General features: G+C 35.8%; 1 protein-coding gene across 2 annotated transcripts in view; it reads right to left on the bottom strand.

The window, feature by feature from the left end:
• KCNH7 (potassium voltage-gated channel subfamily H member 7) overlaps positions 1-19,115 on the bottom strand; it is a 211,235-nt gene that overhangs the window by 46,590 nt on the left and 145,530 nt on the right. For both annotated transcript variants that reach the window (XM_066190046.1, XM_066190047.1), the window contains one exon: positions 16,810-17,024. In XM_066190046.1, the coding sequence (XP_066046143.1) occupies positions 16,810-17,024 (215 nt within the window). The remainder of the gene's footprint in view (positions 1-16,809; positions 17,025-19,115) is intronic.

Below are 19,115 nucleotides of genomic sequence, written 5' to 3'. Positions count from 1 at the left end.
CATTTATTTCTAAATTGGTTTAAACTGAGTTGTGCAAAACTGGACTTAAAAAACCCAAACAGTTGGACAAAATGAGGGAACAGCAGCGTGAAAGTGATCATAGCAGAAATGCATCCAACTTTTTTGGTAACAGTTTCTCAGACACACAACACAGGAGAGGCTGAACTGACAGTTGTGAGTTTCATATTCATAATGTTATATAGAACTTTACATTTCTACATTGCTTACTCCCATGCAATAAGAAATGAAAACAAACAGTCATATAACTATTTTATTTGTTGTATCTCTAGAAAGATGTGACTTCATTTGTCAAATAAAAAAAATCCCTGTTGCACACAAACAAAAAAGACAAAACACATTATTTAGTTCTATGTTGACAGTTTAAATAAAGACTGATTGAATATGAGATGAATTTCTCCTTTTCCTTGTTTCCTAACATCCTTGCAAAACTTGGGTACTGACATTGGCCAATTTCGGCCATCTTGGGGAGATGGAAGAATTCAGTCTACTTAGAAATCCACTCAGAAGACTTTTAATATTTCCACTTAAAAAAGATGTCATCAAGTTCACTGTTAGTAAAAAGAAAATGTATTAACTTACCTCTTCTGGACAGTAAAACTCAAACTTTGGATTGTAAAAGAGGTAGCTTAGGGAATGAAATGTTTTTAAGAGAAAGAAATGTGATTAGAACAAGACTGAAGTATTGCAGTGTTAATATATCCTTGAACCTTGGGACAAGACAGTGAAAAAGCCAAGCTTCCTTGCATCTCACTAAAAAGAAGACTATAATGCTAAGCAGAAAAATTCATACCAGCTGCATTGGTTTCTCTTAAGAAAAATTAGGACTATCCAATCTTGATTAAATACCACCTCACTCTGGCTTTCCTGGGGAAAGCAGGAATGTATTTATAACTGGCATGCCTTACAAGCAGTATTAGATGATAAGATTCAATCTTCTTAAAATGAGAACATTTCAAGGTAAAATAAGTTTTATTTATTTTAAACTACATTTTGGCTTTGAGTAAAGAACTCTGATATAAAATTCAACTTTTCTGTGTTCCTGTTTATCTCATTCACTGTTGAAGCAGCACTGCTGCAAATTAGAAGATTTCATTCAAACTCATTTTTGATTCTGTGAATCTTGTTTGAATTGTTTCACAAAAACAGGGCTGGTGAACACCTTCAACGCTTTTTAGGGTCATGCACTCCCTTCCTAATATCACAACTTCAAGGTGGCATTTATTATAAAAGGGCTGCAATCAGATACCCAGAAGGATATGGAGTGAGAACCAAGAACTGTCATAAATTAACACAGTTTATGATTTTTTTTCTGCACTGTTTGGTAGCTTTCAGGTCCTCAAAAATAACAGTAGTTCATGGAAACTGAAAGAAAATATATTTAAGGATAATGAAAATTTATTGACTGCTGTTCTGTTAAGCAAGAGAGGAAATTGTATGTACCAGAGGTTTACCAGGGGGACTATCATGTGACAGTTAATTAAAAACCACAAAGATTTCAGTAACCCTTATCACTTTTCACTGCATTATGCTGTTCATGGTGCAATCTTTTTTGGAGCAGTTCTATCATCTTTTCCCTTGAAAAACCTGCCTCATGCCAGGTATAATTTCTGCCCTGTGTTGTGTTTAAAATATCTTGTTTTGCCTAGTGTTTTTTGATGAAGGTTCAAAGAGCCAAACTAGGTTGAGGTGCTTTGCAATACATTGGCCATATGCTCCACTGGGTAACTGGATTGTGTAGGGAACTCCTGGTGTATGCTTTGCAGCATCACATGCAGAAACAGTATTTGAGCCTTCTTCCCTGTACAGGTTCATTTATAAAATAGAATGTGTAGGCAAAAAGTTATACGAAATTCTGGATGATCTGGGAATTTACTCTGGTGTCTGTTACTGAGTTTCTCAGTGATCTTAGGCAAAGCTGTTGTTTAATCTTTCTAATTTCTGTCAAGTAATGAGAAAAATATTTACAATTGAAAGTATCCTAAAAGATAATGAGCAGAAAACTTTCATAAAAGCTGCTTTGAAACAGCAATAGGTTCCCACAATTCTTACTTCTCTAAATTTAGTTGATTATTTTTATTTTTTAAAATTAATTTACACCAATATTTTTCCTCTTCTGCACCAAAAGTGTGACTCGCAGGTCGAGGGAGGTAATTTTGTCCCTCTATTCAACTCTCATGAGACCCCACCTGGAGTGCTGCATCCGGCTGTGGGGCCCCCTGGATGAGATGGGCATGGTCCTGTTGGAGCAAGGCCAGGGGAGGCCACAAAGATGTGGAGGGGGCTGGAGCATCTCTCTTACGAAGACAGACTGAGTTAGGGTTGCTCGGCATGGAGAAGGGAAGGCTGTAAGGAGAACTTATAGCACCTTCCCATACCTAAGAGAGCTTACAAGAAAGTCAGAGAGGCTTTATGCAAGAGGGCAAGGAGGAATGGTTTTAAAGTAACAGAAGACAGGTTTAGATTAGATGTTAGGAAGTATTCTTTACTGTGAAGGTGGTGAGCCGCTGGAACAGGCTGCTCAGAAAAGCTGTGGATGTTTCATCCCCGTGAGTATTCAAAGCCAGTATCCAGGCTGGGGCCTGAGCAACCTGGAGTAGTGGAAGGTAGCCCTGTCCATGGCAGAGAGATTGGAATGAGATAATCTTTAAGGTCTCTTCCAGCCCACACCATTCTATCATTCTATGATTCTACTATTCAATCTGTGGTTTCAAGAGACTCTGAGAAACTGCTATCACATGTATATTCATAAATTTTGTTCAGAGGCATTTTCACTCTACATTTATTAAAGAATGCAAATGCACCCAGTAAAAAAAAAAGACCTAGAAACAAAGAAGCATAATAGTATATGAATTAATCAGAGCAGAAATAATAAATGATTAATGCCACCATGAATTGTTAAATAAATATTTCTGTCAAACCATTGCATGGATTAACAGTATGGTTTCTTGGTTATTCTACCTCTTCATGTGAGCATGTGTAGGGCAGGGTTGTTACATGCTGCACCAAGGCTCAAGTGACTATAGAGCTATGTAAAGCACATGATCATGGAAAAGAGCCAGGAACCATGTCTGATGCTTTCAAGAAGCACTGAACTCATCCCATGAACATATTGCAATTGCATGGGCCAAATGCAATATGCCAGTTATTCAGAAAATATTGGATCTTTTTCACTTCTGCTAAGAAGTCACAATATTTTTTGTGCTGTATATTTCCAAATAGCAGATAGGTGACTAATGTACACTCATACAAAGAATATGGAATACATTCACAATCCAGGTAACACCTTTCATCTCAGACAGAAGTAGAGCACATACAGAAAATTTGAACAAAGAGCCATGTATACAGGCGACAAAATATCAAAAGAGGTATAAGGACTTGAGCAAAACCCAACAGTTTTAAGGTAGATGGATACAGATAACTGTGTGAAGAGTAGATGTGCACGTTTGATGGTTGCCAACCTGAATAAATTAAATAGTACTCTGCTATGTCTCATGACCAAGTGTGCCTCATATGAAGTGTATGTATATTTAAATGGTGTAGTTATATTCAGTACTAAATAGTGTTTTGTCACTGCTGCTTTTGCAACAGATGAATTAAAGTAAATCCTGTACAAATGAGGTTAGCTACTGCACAGCACCTCTCATGTTAAGAGAATTTCATAAACATTTAATAAAGTTCAAAGTATAAATATAGTCCCAAATTACTTTGGGAACTTTAAAATAAACATTTATCTCATCCATAAAACATCTTGCATAAAACTATGGAAGATGGTACCTGTTCAAATACAATGTTGAAATATTTATTTCTAGGAAATACTATATGACTTGGAAAAATAGTATTTTGCCAATGTGTTGCTGCACTTGCGCCAGTAGTAGTCCAATGCTAGGATAACAGAGTGGATGATCACTCCTTTAGCCAGGAAGGATATAGCAAATCTAGAAACAAATCTAGAAGCAAATCTAGCTCCTCATATGCTGCTAGACTTGAGTATCTACTATGAATAATGATTTAAGAAACTCATTGTATAAATGAGTTCACCAAACACCAGAATATGAGATTATGTGAAAATGTAAAGAAGAAACTGAATCAGGATAATTGTAGTGTAAACATTATGGTTGCTGGTGCAAAAAAGGGAAGGAATTTGGAACATCTGCCTCTTTAAATCTAATTCAAATACACAATAAAATGTCTTCCTTTTAACAGGTAGTTTTGAACAAATTTTCAGATCTTTATCAACAAGATTAATAACAGAATTGGACAGGAAAAACTTGGAAAGGAAAACAAATGAGAAACATGAATCAGACTTGTAAGCTAAAGCCATATTCTTGCAATTGACTCTCATTGCCCTGACCTTAAATCTGAATGATAGTGCACTCAAAATGAGGCAGTATTGCTTCAGCTTTAAAATTATTTTAATAGATTTTATGGAACTGTCTTCTCTTGAAGTTACTCTCCTGTCTGTCTTTTCTCCTGTGTATTAGTTCTGTTAAAGCTGCCAAGCTACAACTAGCAAGTACATCTCTTTCCTTTTCCTCCCTATTCATACCATTACCATGAGACATCTACAGACTGGACCTCCTAAGGAGACTTCCGAATCTAAACCGAAGTGAAAATAAATATTACACGAGTGTTAATGAACAAATGGAATTTAAATTAACATTGTCCCTCTGATGTTAGGCATTATCTAATTCCCCAAAAGACTATAATGGACTTCCATATTTCAGTCATCTTGATAATTGTCTTCCTTATGCAGACATGAACAACTAAGAAGATAACACCAGTACTGAAAGAAAGCTGAAATGCTCTTGATTTGGTGCAAACACAGCATTATATAAGGCTTTCATGTATCAGTATTACAAGGTATTTTTACATGTAAAAGGTATTTTTACATGTAAAAGATATTTTTACATGTCTTTCAAAGGACAACTACTGAAGAACATCTTCTGAAATACTAATGGTGGGGAATGTTAATAATAATTGCCTTCTTTTCCTTTTGTCTTTGTTAAAGGCTTTAAAATCATGTATTATGACTATTTGTATATAATGCTGAATACTAAAACATTCCCTGTGGAACAGTTTGTAATAAAATAATGAGGTCTTATATAGAAGGTTTTTCTTTTGTTTGTTTGTTTTGGATTTTTTTTTAAACTACCTCTACATGTTCACCAAGTGTAATTCAGGTAGATATTGAAACAGAATTTTGTTACTAGTGGCAGAACCTGAAAATTCAAATCTTATCTGAGTATATTTTAATTTTTTTGTTCTAGATATCAATCTGTCACTACATGAAGCTTGTTTGAAAGCAATGGGATTTCCTGGAAGTGCTAAGTGCCTTGCTGAGGCCATGAAATTATGAGCTTTCATAAAGTTATCAAATAATTATACAAATCTTATTCAGCTAAACATATTTACATACACAGCAACCCAAAATCTTCAAATGGTTAAAGAAATTTATGCATGTACCATGATTATAACAGTAGAGCAGCCTTTTTCTCCTATTTGTTAAGTAAAATTGTTAAGGTTTCAGGGAAATAATATTTATTGGGTATTACCATCAAACAAGACACTTTCACCAAAATTGAATATATCTAATATCTCCAACCTATAATTTATTTTTATTAAGTTAGATATCAAAAGGGAGGAGGTATTTTTATAGTTCATTTTCCATGAAAATATTAAGAAATTGTATATAATGTATATAACCTCAGGGCCCTTCTCCTGCCAGTCAGTATACAATTACTTTCACATTGGTGGATAAAGTATTGTCAGAGAAACACTTAGAAGCACACAGATTTACTAAGAGCACTTTACTGATCTTTAAACTTAAATTAGGGACATACAGATTATTAAAGAGGTATTTGCAAGGAAGATATTGGCTTCTATTATCAGCAAAAGCTAATGACAGAATATGCATTAAAAGTTGTGTAACCCTCTTATTTAAAATTCACTGTGAGATACTATTTCAAAAGACAGCAAATGCTATCCTTCAACATTCTAGTGAGTTTCTGACTTATTCATTGCTCTTCTGGCAAAACTAAGTTGCTGAGGAGCCTTTATATGTTTGAAAACAAAATATCAATGGTCAAATTTTTACAAGGCCTAAATTATTGTGTGGTTTTTAGTAATCAAATTTTTTTTCTATCATCTGTTCATAACATGACGATAAAACAAGCAGATTTTGTGCTTGTAGATGTTATCTCATCCTCCTTACAATATTTATGAAAAAAGTGTTTTTCATTTTATTCATTTTGACTCGTTTGCTAGCTGTTAAAGACTGATCAGATAAAGAAAAGCATAATAGCTACAAGAATTTCTGAAGGGAATGGAGTGATAATGAAGTAGCTACATTCACAGTTTGGTTCTATGATTACAGTACTTACTGACATAACTATCAGGAGTACAGTAGAAAGGAAGAAAAGATTCTAATGTATATCTTAATATTTAGGTTTAACTTTCAGTTTCATGGTATTTTTTTCATAATATGCAGAATAAGAAAACTTTAGTTGCTAGAAAATCTACATTTTGTAATTAGACCCCATAGTGTTTAAAAATGTATGAACTGCAATTGAAACAGTTCTGGTAGGGAGAAAAGCTTTAGAAATTACTATCTTCCCTGTGGCTCTCCTTGTTTGCGCCTAATGAGCACATCCCAACTTTGTTCATTGAGAGGAGATATTTAGTCTTAGCATTCTGCCCAGGTTGCCCAAGTTCCTCTCTTGACACACATTTAGAAAAGTGAAGTGCATTACCTAAACTTCTATAAAGTTTGGCCATCAATATTTTAACCGAAAAGCCATTTGGCAAGGGTAAATGGAACAGATTGCATACATAGATTCAGACAATCTGATGAAACAAATTACATTTCATTTGTAAAACCAACCTATAATAGCATGATCCAGATTTCTGGGGCCACCCATTCAATTTATTCTGGTTAGGGATAGAAAAAGGTAGATTTTGTGACCATGAAGAAGTGGGCAGACAAACTTGCCTTTGCTCAGCCAGTAGCTGGATCTTACATTAGACACTTCTATTGTTTTGCAATGAAATAACTTATTTTAGTTTTGGGGAACTGTAGCAAGACATGATATGATCTTTATGATGATTCTTCACTAAATACTCTGGCATCCCAACAGAAACAATAACAAAACAAAAATAGCACAGAATCAGTGAGACAAAAGTAAGTCCTTGAGAAGCTCTACCTCACCTGTGTTATGCAAAATGAAGCTCATGATTAGGAGAGAACATGAAGTTTTATTTAAGGATTTAACCAATGTCTTGATTCTGGCTACGAGAGAGTTAATTTTCTTCTTAGTAGCTGACACAGTGCTCTGTTTTGGATTTAGTATGGGAATAATGTTGACAGCACACTGATGTGTTGGTTGCTAAGTGATGTTTATCCTAAGTCATGGACTTTTCAGTTTCCCAGGCTCTGTCAGTGAGCAGGTGCACAAAAAGCTGGGAGGAAGCATGGCCAGGAGAGCTGACCCCGCTGGGCCAAATGGATAGTCCATAGCACAGAATGTCATGCCCAGACCATAAACTGAGGGCGATTACCAGGAAGACAGACTTATCATGGCTTGGGAATGCGTTTGGCATCAGTCAGCAGGCAGTGAGCAATTGTACTGTATCGCTTGTTTTTCTTGGGTCTTCTTTCCCTGTGTCTCTGTCTCTCCCTTTTTCTCTTTCTCCCTCCTTTTGCTTACAATTTCTTTAGTATTATTATCACTCCTGATTTTCCCCTCCATCCCACCGAGGGTGCAGGAAGGACCTGAGCAGCTGCTGTATGATAGTCTCCAACTGGGGTTAAACTGTGACAACCAGGAAGACAAGGGAATCTTTTTGGTGCTACTGCAGGCACTGAAAGCTCAATCCAGTGGGGAAAAAATGCCTAGAATAGCAGCCTGGAAGCCTTAATGTTCATTGTTTTCTAGATATATTGACTAATTTATCACACTGTGCAAACTGCAGTTTCCTTTCCTTACTGGATATTGTGGGTGTAAAGAAGTGATAAAACAGACAGCACAATATATCTGGAAATAACTATCCTAGACAAAACTTATTCTTCAAGCTTTTTTTCAAAGCCTGTAAGGAGGCTACAGTCTGCATCCTATCCTAACAAATTTAGTCAAAATAAATTAGCTGACCTCTAACAAGTTCTGCAAAATGTCCATAAGCAACCGGCCCTGATGTTTTGCTCAATTCCAAACCCAGCAACTAACATCATTACAGACTAAGCTGCAGCAAAAGATGCTATTCTCTTTTGGTTATAGTATTCCATTTGTAACTCACCTACAAACCCAGTGAAACTAAACTTCCTTGAACAGAACAAATTGGTACAAATGTGAGCCCATATTCTACAGCAGTTCTTCTGCCTCAAAAGAAAGGTTTCTTCATAATTAATAGAATTCATTTAGAAAGTAGAACATTTTTCAAAGAAGATGGATACTTAGAATAGAAAAAAATGGAAAGCTGTGAAATGAAGAACTTTTCTTCCCATTTAATAAGTGTTTCTCATTTATTAGCAGTAGTACACTCAACAGTCAGATTCTATACCTTTCGGCAGAGCAGAGGCAGCAGGGGCGGGACTCTCACCACCAAGACGAAATGGAGGGAGACAAGGAGACATGGTTGGGATTCTGGGAAGGGTGATACGTTTCCACCTAACCTCTGTCACTCCATCCCCATCCCCCCACCCCCATGCACAATTTTATCTGTCTTTCTGTCTTTCTCTCTTTCTGTCTTTCTCCCCTCCTCTCTCTCTCTCTCTCTCTCTTTGCCTCTTTTACTACTAAATAAAATATACTAATTTTTCTATGGCGCCAACATCTTGTCTGGTTTTAATCACTTTTTTGGGTATATGTCAAACCTGTCTGGGTCTGATCTGTGTTATTCACAGAAGCTTAGTTTCCCTCATTCTTCTGTGTTTAAACTGGTTCGTAACAGATAGCCTGAACTAGCCACTTTTAACAAATACTTTCTAGAGATTTTTTTCTGCTATGCTCATTCATTTTATATTCAGTAACATTAATACCACCCATAAAGCTCAATAAATGGTTTGAAAATACATTTTCCCAGATTTTTAAACTATAACTATCTATTAAGTATATCTATTTCACAGACATAATATTTGGAATTCAGTGAATCTTTGATTTTGGATACATACACCTGATCCCTGATTTTTCCCCTACTGTGATTTTGTTAATATCTCAATATAATTTAAGGAGTGTTCCTCCATTCTCTGGCCCCTCCCCCCACCTTTTCTCTCTCTCCCTCTTTTTTCTTTTTTTTTTTTTTTTTTTTTTTTGGTAAAAGCATTAACTGAACTATTCTGGGTTTGCCCTTCTCTATTGATCCTGTTACCAGTTACAAGCTGAAAGCATTATCCAAGTTTTAACACATGGCAGGTAATAGATGAGAAAAGTGACCTTCTCATTCGGCTTATTAATTCTGAGGGCATTCAGAATTCATCAAACAACAACTATGCTGACTGGGGTTAATGGTCTTTGCTTTTTCCTACTATTTCTACTACTTTGAAAAAAATGCTAAACCCTATCAAACCCTAACTAGAAAATATTTTCTTCAGCTGCCAGTACATCAAAAACAACTAATCCACATGCTTTTTTCCTCCCCCCTGCCCAAGCCAAAAGAAAAATAACGTCATTGCTATTTCTTGTTTATATGCTTAAGGACCTCATTTATAATTAGTGTTAGAACATAACTGCTTTATAATCACCATCATACTGCCAACAAATTGCAGGAACTTTCTGCTCTTTAAAACTTAGTTTATTCATCAATTTCTTTCATTAATGAGGTGTGGGAGAGTACAAATTTTCTTGAAAAAACTGATCATTAGATTACCCACAAAAGTGTATGTACTACCTAGTATTACATTAAAAAATAAAATAATTTAAATTCTTAGCTTACCACACTATTTTTTTTCCTGAGGAAAATGACTCTTAATACGTGTGACTATATACTTTCAGATAAATGCTAATCATTGCCTGTCCAGGTTATAGCATTTTGTAGCTAGATCCAACATCGGCCCTACAGTATGTACATATGAAGTGCCTGGCACTACAGCAGAGTTCAGAATTCAGACCATTTGAGGGTAAGGGCACTTAGAGAGGGAGGGAGTCCTGAGTCTGAGTCCATCGTGCCCAGGGTTATTTTTGTGGCTTTTTTAACAGATGGTCATTTATGTAAGATGAGTAACAGTCAAATTACTCTGGAACTACAACCCAGGAGTGCCTCTTTCTAAGAGGTTGTCCTGAATGTTGGCTACACCAGCAGTGTTCTTGAAAAATGGCAGCTTTTTCTGACCCATGAGATCCTCAGCATTCTGCTGTCTTCCCTTCCTCTTTCCCCACGTCAGCTGCTATTGCTATCTATCTCTGGGAAAACAGATACTTATGCTCTCCTAAAGATAGAAACTGTCCTGAGTTAACATGGTAACCACCGGACCCTGATCTAACTTTGCAGCTGCGCTGTTTTGTGTAGGTGGTTGGGTTAGATGGCCTCTAGAGGTCTCTTCCACACTACATTTTTGCACGGTTCTAAGGTAACCTGAAGGAGGGCCTATGACTCCCTTCATAGCTGTTTTAAGGCAACTCTAACTGCATGTGTGAAAGCTATTATTCCAGATTGTGCATGCCAAATGCATCAGAGGATCTCACAGCTCTTTGGATCTTTGTGGGGCTTGACTTGCAGTTCATGGTGACACTATTCTGGAGGGTGTCAAAACTGTTGGTTTCAGCAGAGTAACCTACCAAGTTAAGCAACTGCCAAGGTCAATCCACCATGAAGTGGGAGTTCGGGTGTTTATAGCTCTAGACCAGAGAAATGACGCTTGCCTAAATGCTGCCAGCATCTTGGTTTCAATAAGCTTGCTTGTTTTGCAGAGTATTAGTTCTTTCACCCAACTCCTTATTATCAGAACAAATTACAATGCAGTCTGAAAGTTTTTTTTCTCCTGCTTCATAGCATTAGAAGAGGAATGTTGCTTTGGCAAATGATCTAATATTAACAAAGGTCATATACTTAATTCCATGTTAGCATTAAGACAGCAAGAACAAGGAGTTCACACAAAACATTGTTTACTCAAAACTGTAAATCATAGAAGATAGTGGATACTTTTTCCCAACTCAGCAAAATCAGGTAATTCCCTTTTCAGAAGAGTAGATCTTGGGGGAAGGACATGGACTAATTAAGGATGCATCCAGGTTACATGCTGCAAAGCAGCTGGGCTTTCCGACTGCTCCATTTCTACCATATGTTGTGAAATCTTCTCAAAACACTGCAGCAGTTCAGATGCCTGAACCTATTCAGCTGTCACAAAAAGAAGAGGCTCTACTGTAATGAAGGAATATTTTCTTTCACAATTGTTGTGAATCTTATTTTTATAACGTGGTGCAACAGCAAATTATTATAATGAAAATAGTATGATTTCTTCCGGAACTGGTCAAAACAGTGGGTTTTATTTTATGCTTCCATGCACTTGGAATAGCTATTTGCTCTGGTGAAAAAGATACTACTTTCCAGTTGTGGTGACACCTTGGCACAGGTTTTAATGGCCACACTGGGACCGAAGTACTTTTACTAGTTTTCACCATGGTTTCTTTGCTTTTCTTTGTTTAACAGAGTGTCACACCTTCTAAATGACAATGAAATTACACGCATTTATACTATTTCTCTAATTACATGTAGAGTAATTACGAAGCCCAATTATGTAATGACAATAAAAGATGAAATTTTATTGCATGAGGGTGCTAAGTATTGTTGCAAAGAAAGGGAATGATTCCTGTATAAACTGTGTCAATTCACAAATAACAGGGAAAAGAAAATTCTGACTTCAGAGTAAATTTAAATTTTCCATACATTAACTAGGAACTGTTGGCCCTGCTTACCCCCTAATTTCACTATTATATGTATATCTTGCTGTGTAATAGGAAGGCATAAAAATTGCTTCCTCATTATTGAGAATTTTCTAAATCATGAAGAATGCAAAATGAACACCCTTGAAATGTTGTGTGTATGTGAGTTATTGCAGGATGTAAACAGCACAGTTTGTCAGCTGAATCAGACCGCTGAAAACGTATAGATCAATAATTTAGTTTATTTTTAGGTCTTATATTGCCCCTCTCTGTCCTAGATGCTGGTAGTCTTCTTTTAGCCTGAAAACCTGAAGGTCAGTTTGAAGTCATGATCATATAAGAGTTCTTTTTATAACAACAGCATTATTGGCCTTGGGAGGATATTGTTACTTATTTTTTAATCTTTTGGGGAGCTAAATAGAGCCTGGCCAGATTACAAAAACATGCAGTGAAACTACAAGGTATATCACTTCATACATTGTCCCCCCCTCCCCCTGCTACCCTTCACTGGCAGCTCTATTTTCAGAAGATTTGTGGGTGTTCAGCATGTCTGCAAATCAGATCACAATATTCTGTGTAGCCTGTCAAGGTATATATTTATCATTTCATCAGTCATATGAACAGTTTGGGTGTATATATGTTTCCTAGAGGTGGGTGGATAATGAGATTGTTTTGAAAACTATTATCACAAGAAGTTAAATGATTACAGAATTTTACCTGCCTCTAAGTCATTTATTGAGACAAATCATAAACAACAGATACATATTGGGCCTTTCAACCACATTCAGTATTCCTTCGGACTGATGAATTTCAGAAGACGATTGAACTCCAAACAGCAGTGATCAAAAGCAACAAAACAGTTTTTCTTAAACAACACTATCAAGAGATCATTAATTTAGACTTTTATTAACTGGGACAGTTATTTGTTGACAGTATTAAGTTATGGGCATTCAGAAATTCTCTCTTTTCTTTTAAAATAAAGGTACTGACTATTCTAGTCTTCATGAGTCTGCTTACAACAGAGTTCACAACTTTGCAGCTATGCATCAGTGGAAACCGGAAGTGGAAGAAGCATTACAATAAATCGGTATTTAAACAAAAGATAAAATCAGTTCCTGTTTAGTCTTTGCACACTGCAATTTCAAGACCAGAAGTCTCCTTTATGAATTCATAAAAAATGTTAAGGGACAGATGTCAGACTTTTGCCCTATTGCTTTCTTTAATAAGTCTTCTTTTTGTGCCTCTAGGAAGACTTGTCTCTTTCTAACCATCAGTGTCAGGACCCCAACTGAACCTGCCAGTACAAAAGAGTGCAGAAATTGCACCGAAGAGTGTAAAGAAAAAAATTATGGAAAAAGTAAAGTTGAGATTCTTCTAGAGGAGAGTGACATTAAAACCTCTGGAAATTGTAATTAAAAACATTTAAAATTTCTTTTTTCTACAAAGGAATGGAGATGCCACAAATATCTGCCCTGGAATATAACAATGCAAATTTATCAATCAGGGCCATCTGGCAGCTACACCTGGACTAATTCTCTGAGTAAAAGTCAATGTTATGCAGAAACAAATGTCCAGAAGATGTTATGCTTCTTGGCATTTTACAAGGAGTTATGATTGGTGAAGCCCCAGGTGAAAATCCAGGCAAAGTAACCAGGGAATCTACTTATTCATGACCATCACATGTGCAGAACTTCACTGCAAGCTATATCTTAAGGCAATTCTCATCTCTACATAATGTCCTGAACCCTCCTGTTAAGTAGAAAAAATGTATTGGAAGATTTCTTGCAGTAGAATACATAACCTAGATTTCTCTCTCGAAGCCACTGTCCCACAGCATCTCCTCTTCTAAAATGATTTCCTAAACTTTATTCTACTTTCTATTTTCTCATTTATTCTACTAAAATCTTTCTACCAAAGGATCTTACTCATCTTTAAATATTTTCTCAATGTGCCTTACTTCATCTAAACACAGCGGCCAATAACTCTTTCATTTAGTTTATTCATTATTCTTCCTCTCCCCTCTGAAGGTAGCTTTGTGCCATCCTTTCCGTTTCACTTTCTTCAAGAACCTATTTACATCTCCAGCTTGTGGTTATTAAAGAAGTTATTCAACTGCTGTCTTTGGAAAGAACTTGTTGCATCCTGTGATGCAGATACTTGATTTGATATTATTGATACATGAGACAGAATCCAGGCTGCATGATCCAACAGGGAAGCTCACTGATATTTTTGTGTGGTGCACACCAGAGTCCATATCTCTATATTTTGAGTTGCACAATGAGGAGCCACAGTAGTGGAATTGTCAGATTATAACAGCAAGATCAAATTTCTCAGCAAAACTGAGGAAAGGGACAGGAAATAAGGACTACAAAGAGAGAGATTGATGGATATATGTCTGAATGGTACAATATGTGGCTAAGAGAAGCCTTTCACGTCATCAATTCCTGCAATCCCAGAAAAAAAAGCATGTTATGTATCCCTTCACTACATTTTTCAGTCTCTTTTTAGCAACACTTAGAATTCCTACCCTAACTTCTTTTATTAGAAGACTGTTTCAGAATGTCACAACTTTGATTAAGGGTGACCTTTAAACTTATCATGGCTGTTTTGTACTAATTTACTCTTTTACTGATATTGCCCTCTCCACTTTTGATGCTGTTTGACAGATTTCCTTATCAGAGACTGTGCCAGCAGGTGCATATTTTAACTACCTCATCTAACATTTCCACCATATTCTATTCTCAACACTGTGCTCAAGTCTTCCAAGCTCACTTTTGCACTGTTCTGCAGATAGATACATAATGGATCTATGGCCTAGGAAAAGATTTACAAAGGAATTTACAGTCAGACATGAAGCAGAAGCATCAAAGAGCTGACTCTTGCAAAATACATTGAAATCACTGGAAATAGAAGCATAAACAAGACTAAAACTAGCCACTTTAATCTTCTTAATATCTATTTCTAATCTAATTCATGGATCTCTAGTCAACTATATCCTTGACCATTGTAATAGTACAGACCTACATTTATTTATACCTCCTAGGAGTTTCTACCTGTAGCTAATTCTAGCATTTAGGATGCAACAGCAACTAAAAACATTGATAAGTGAATGCAATCACAGAAAAAGCAGCAGCTGCCTGGAACTATTTCCAATTATAATGAATGATATGGCATCAAAGTTTGCTATGCAAATTGTGCTCTGCACGGTGATTGAGACTGTTCTCGAAAAGGACATAAACCAATGTCAAATTAAATTGTAAGGCTTTTGTGAAGTGTAAAGATTTTATAAAGCATTTCAAATTAAATTTTGAATTCAAGAGGTATCAATTTTCCTGGAAAGATTAGCTAATCCATGCCATTCCCTCTGGACTTTTCATAAATTCTAAATTATTTGGCAAATAGACATAGATTTAAAAAAAAAAAAAATCTGCCCCCCCCTCCCCCTTTCCCTTCCCTTCTGACCACAACAGCATCATTAGTACATCCAAACTCAGAACTCTGGCACTAATTAGGCAGTCAGAATTAAAAAAAAACCCACAAAAACAAAGGAAAAAAAAAGCCCAAAAAACCTACCTTGCCTCTGCTTATATAACTTAAAAAAATTAGTCCTTTTTATGTAACTTGACTTTCCGCCATATTATCTATGAAAAGATTTCTATATATAACTACTATGAATAATTTAAAATATATCAAAATGGATCCAGAAGAGATTATATCTTTCAAAATGACCACAGAAGAAAGGACAATGGTTGCAGATTCAAGCTGGCTATTAAAGACAAAATATATGAAAGATAAAAATCCAATTACTTTTTAGGCACTAACTGATCTCAAAATAGAAACGATAGAACTTTTATCTCGATTTCTCTAGGAGGGTGTACAATACATTCCTTTTTATAACTGTCAAAGGGAGTAGGAGCATGGACACTGTCTGGCAGAGCACCAGTGTAGAGAAGCTGCAGTCTGGTCAGCACATGGGGACATGATTTAGTGGTGGATTTGTCAGTGCTGGGTTGATGGTTGGACTTGACGGTTTTAAATTCTATCATTCTATGATTCTAAGTCAAAAGCTACTCTTGGCAAGATCCTACTTATGGAATATCTATCTGCATCCTACGACAAGGCACTTCTTACCTCTTTCAGTCTGTCTGGGCAGTTAAGGGCCAGCCCTCTGCTTACTAACCCTACAAAAGTTATTTGGGATACTTTCATCTCTTGGAATTTGTTTACAGTATGTTCCACATTGCTAGCCTGTCCCAGTCACTCTCCATATAAGACTAACACAAATGTAATAATACTGAAATAAGCTGAAAAGTTCTGTTGACTTCAGAGGGCACTTCATCTGTCTTAGAGTGAAGAAACACGTTATTTTAAATTATTTTCAGTTCTGTTTCAGTTGTATGCCGTGTTCACGATATATATCATACATCCAGTCCAGAGCCTTATGGATGCAGAGATATGGAAAAGATACCCACAAGAACATTATGAAAAGCCAAAGAACTTGAACAGAAATTATGAGATGCAATTATGATACAGTGGCACAATCACCTACCATTTGTTGTCATGTTGTGCCTTACACTAATCAGCAATTCATAATGTTGAGAAAAAATTATGAAGAATGAAACTAACATTTATAAATTATGGGAATCACTGAAATTAATGGTCTTCTTGGGACACATGGTGCATACTACATTTCTTTTCCCATTAAAAAATTGAGAACTGAAAATTTTTGTTTGTTAGCAGCATCATCTAATGTTGTAGACTACCTCATAAGCACCTGAATTGAAGGTAACTTACATAATGTTTTAAAGACTTCAAATCATCTTGGAGATAGCCAAACCACTCATTAAAAGAGTAAGAATCTATTAAATACACTGAAAAAAAAAATGAAAAGGAACTAAAATAATGTGTATTACCTTACCTGTGTAACCTTCTCTGTTACATTGTGCGTTCGGTCTTTCACCTTAGGTGCAATAATTGCTTTCTCTGAAGAAGGAGGAGATGAAGATTTTTTTTCACTTTTGATATCTGAAAAGTTCAGTGTGAGTTGAGGAATTTTGTTGATTGTACTGTATTTGTTGAGATTCGAATCCGATGTGGATCCCAACAGACTTGACTTGATATGATTAAAAGGCCCTGAAAAATTGGAACACACATTTAGTATCTGGGAAAAGAAGAGAAATGCATTATCATTAATGTTTAGGTGGGATATGTCAAAAGGGTGAGAAAAACTATTTTTCTGTATACTAATTGTTAATAATAAAACTATCTACATTTTAAAATTAACTCTATTGCTACATAAGATTTAAATCTAATATTGGCTCTAAATATGATATTTCCTTTATATATAACCCTCAATATTTTTTATATAGTCGACGGATTCCAAATTGCATAATGCATCTATCCTTACTTGTTTTCATGTTAGTGGTAATGCTGGTGTGTTCCTGTAATTCTGGCTGAATATAAAGACTACATGCTCATTTGTTTATAAGAGTGGAAATCAGACCCATGATTATATGAGTGTCTGGAATTAGCAAAACTTCTATTATCACATCCCTACCTTGCTCATGCTCATATGATAGTTAAAGAGGCTGGAAAACTGAGTAGAGTCTCAAAATATGTTTCTTCAATTTTTGGAATAAAATATTGGAAATTATAGGGATACTCATAGGCAGAACATTAACAGAGTATATATAACCTTCTGACGCTATTTTAGTTCATCATGATAAAAAATACAGAATTTCCATACTTGAAGAGGTACATATCCTTTATAATTATTCTTTTCATTACTGGACAGAGTTGTTTGAACAAGAAAGCAATATAAATGATCGGAATACTTGTTTTGTACTGTCATCATAATGTTCATTGGGAAGCCAAAAGTATTCATTGCAAGGAAAAGTTGCTTTTGAGAACAATACTGGAAAAAACAACTATAAAGATGTTTAGACAGTGAGACCTAAATCCACTTAGGTATTTAAGAAAAAATCCAGGTCTTGCAGTCAGTAATAATGTACATAAAGTGTGGGATTGAAGGGTATTTCTTAGATCCACATAAGAACCTTATTTAAGGTTGCCTTAATTCTATTAAGGGCAACAATGTGATGATTTTTTCTTCTTTTCTAGGTTTTCTTTTTTTCTTCCGGAGAGGAAAACAAGAATGTGTATGTTAAATCAGGAACAGTCGATGGGATAGGATTAGGCCTACGGGGTAAATTGCAAAGACAACAGTGGAACAGCTGATTTTATTTGCAATGTGAGAATGAATGAAATTCAAAGCAACCAGCTGCCTGGGGATGTCTGTGGGTAAATGCTTTATGCTGTGCTGACTTCTTTCTTTTTTTGGCAAAATTCTTTAGGTGAGGGCTGATTTTCCATCACACCTGGCTTCAAATGCTTGCTGAAGAAGCAGACATTTAATTTTCTTTTGAAGCTTACAAGGATTTATACATGTTATCTATCTCTTAAACTCATGATAATTGTATGTTAATCTAGGTCACATATAGAAAATCTCTATTACTCCACTTCAAATTTTGCCACAGTGTAGAAAAGAATTTAAGATGACAAGGGAGGGCATGATGATCTAGACTAAAAGTTTGGGTGCAAAAAAGAATTTGTTCCTGAGTTCTGCAACCATTAAATGGCAAAACGGTCCTTCTTTTTCTCCTAGGGTTTTTGTGTTTTTTTTTTTTTTTTTTTTTTTTTTTTTTTTTTTTTGGTTGTTGTTGTTTATTTTTATTTATTTATTTATTTATTTATGGAACAGCTTCGTTGGAAAAGGAAAGAAAGCACTACCTTTCAGCTGCAAGGAATGGTAAAAAAAGCCTGGTACTGATGGTACTGAAGACACTGCCAAGGGATTGTGATACTTGAATGCCTTTTGGCCCAGGTAGGACCTGAATCTATGTTTCACATCATCTATATGAGTCTACTAAAAATTAGTGTTCAAAATACATCAGGGCTCACAATCTCCTCACAAATCAATGAAGTGACTAATCTGGCTGGTGAGTGCTATTGTACCTGTGGTCAGACTGCAGTATTTCAGCCCTGCTTCCCTGTTTTAGCAAGAGTTTCTGAGTATTGAATCAGTTTAGACATAAGCAGGATATCAACTTGAAACCATTTGTCAGATTAACAAGATTCTTGATACCTTAGGAATTCAAAGGCAAGAGGAAACTAAGACAGCTTAGACAAATCTGTGATTAGATGGCAGGCAAGATTTTGTTTTAT

The sequence above is a fragment of the Chamaea fasciata genome, unplaced genomic scaffold, assembly GCF_029207755.1.
Source record: "Chamaea fasciata isolate MVZ Bird 193981 ecotype frontalis unplaced genomic scaffold, bChaFas1.0.hap1 SCAF_8, whole genome shotgun sequence".
Taxonomy (NCBI): Eukaryota; Metazoa; Chordata; class Aves; order Passeriformes; family Sylviidae; genus Chamaea; species Chamaea fasciata.
This window is presented reverse-complemented; position numbering and strand designations above follow the sequence as displayed.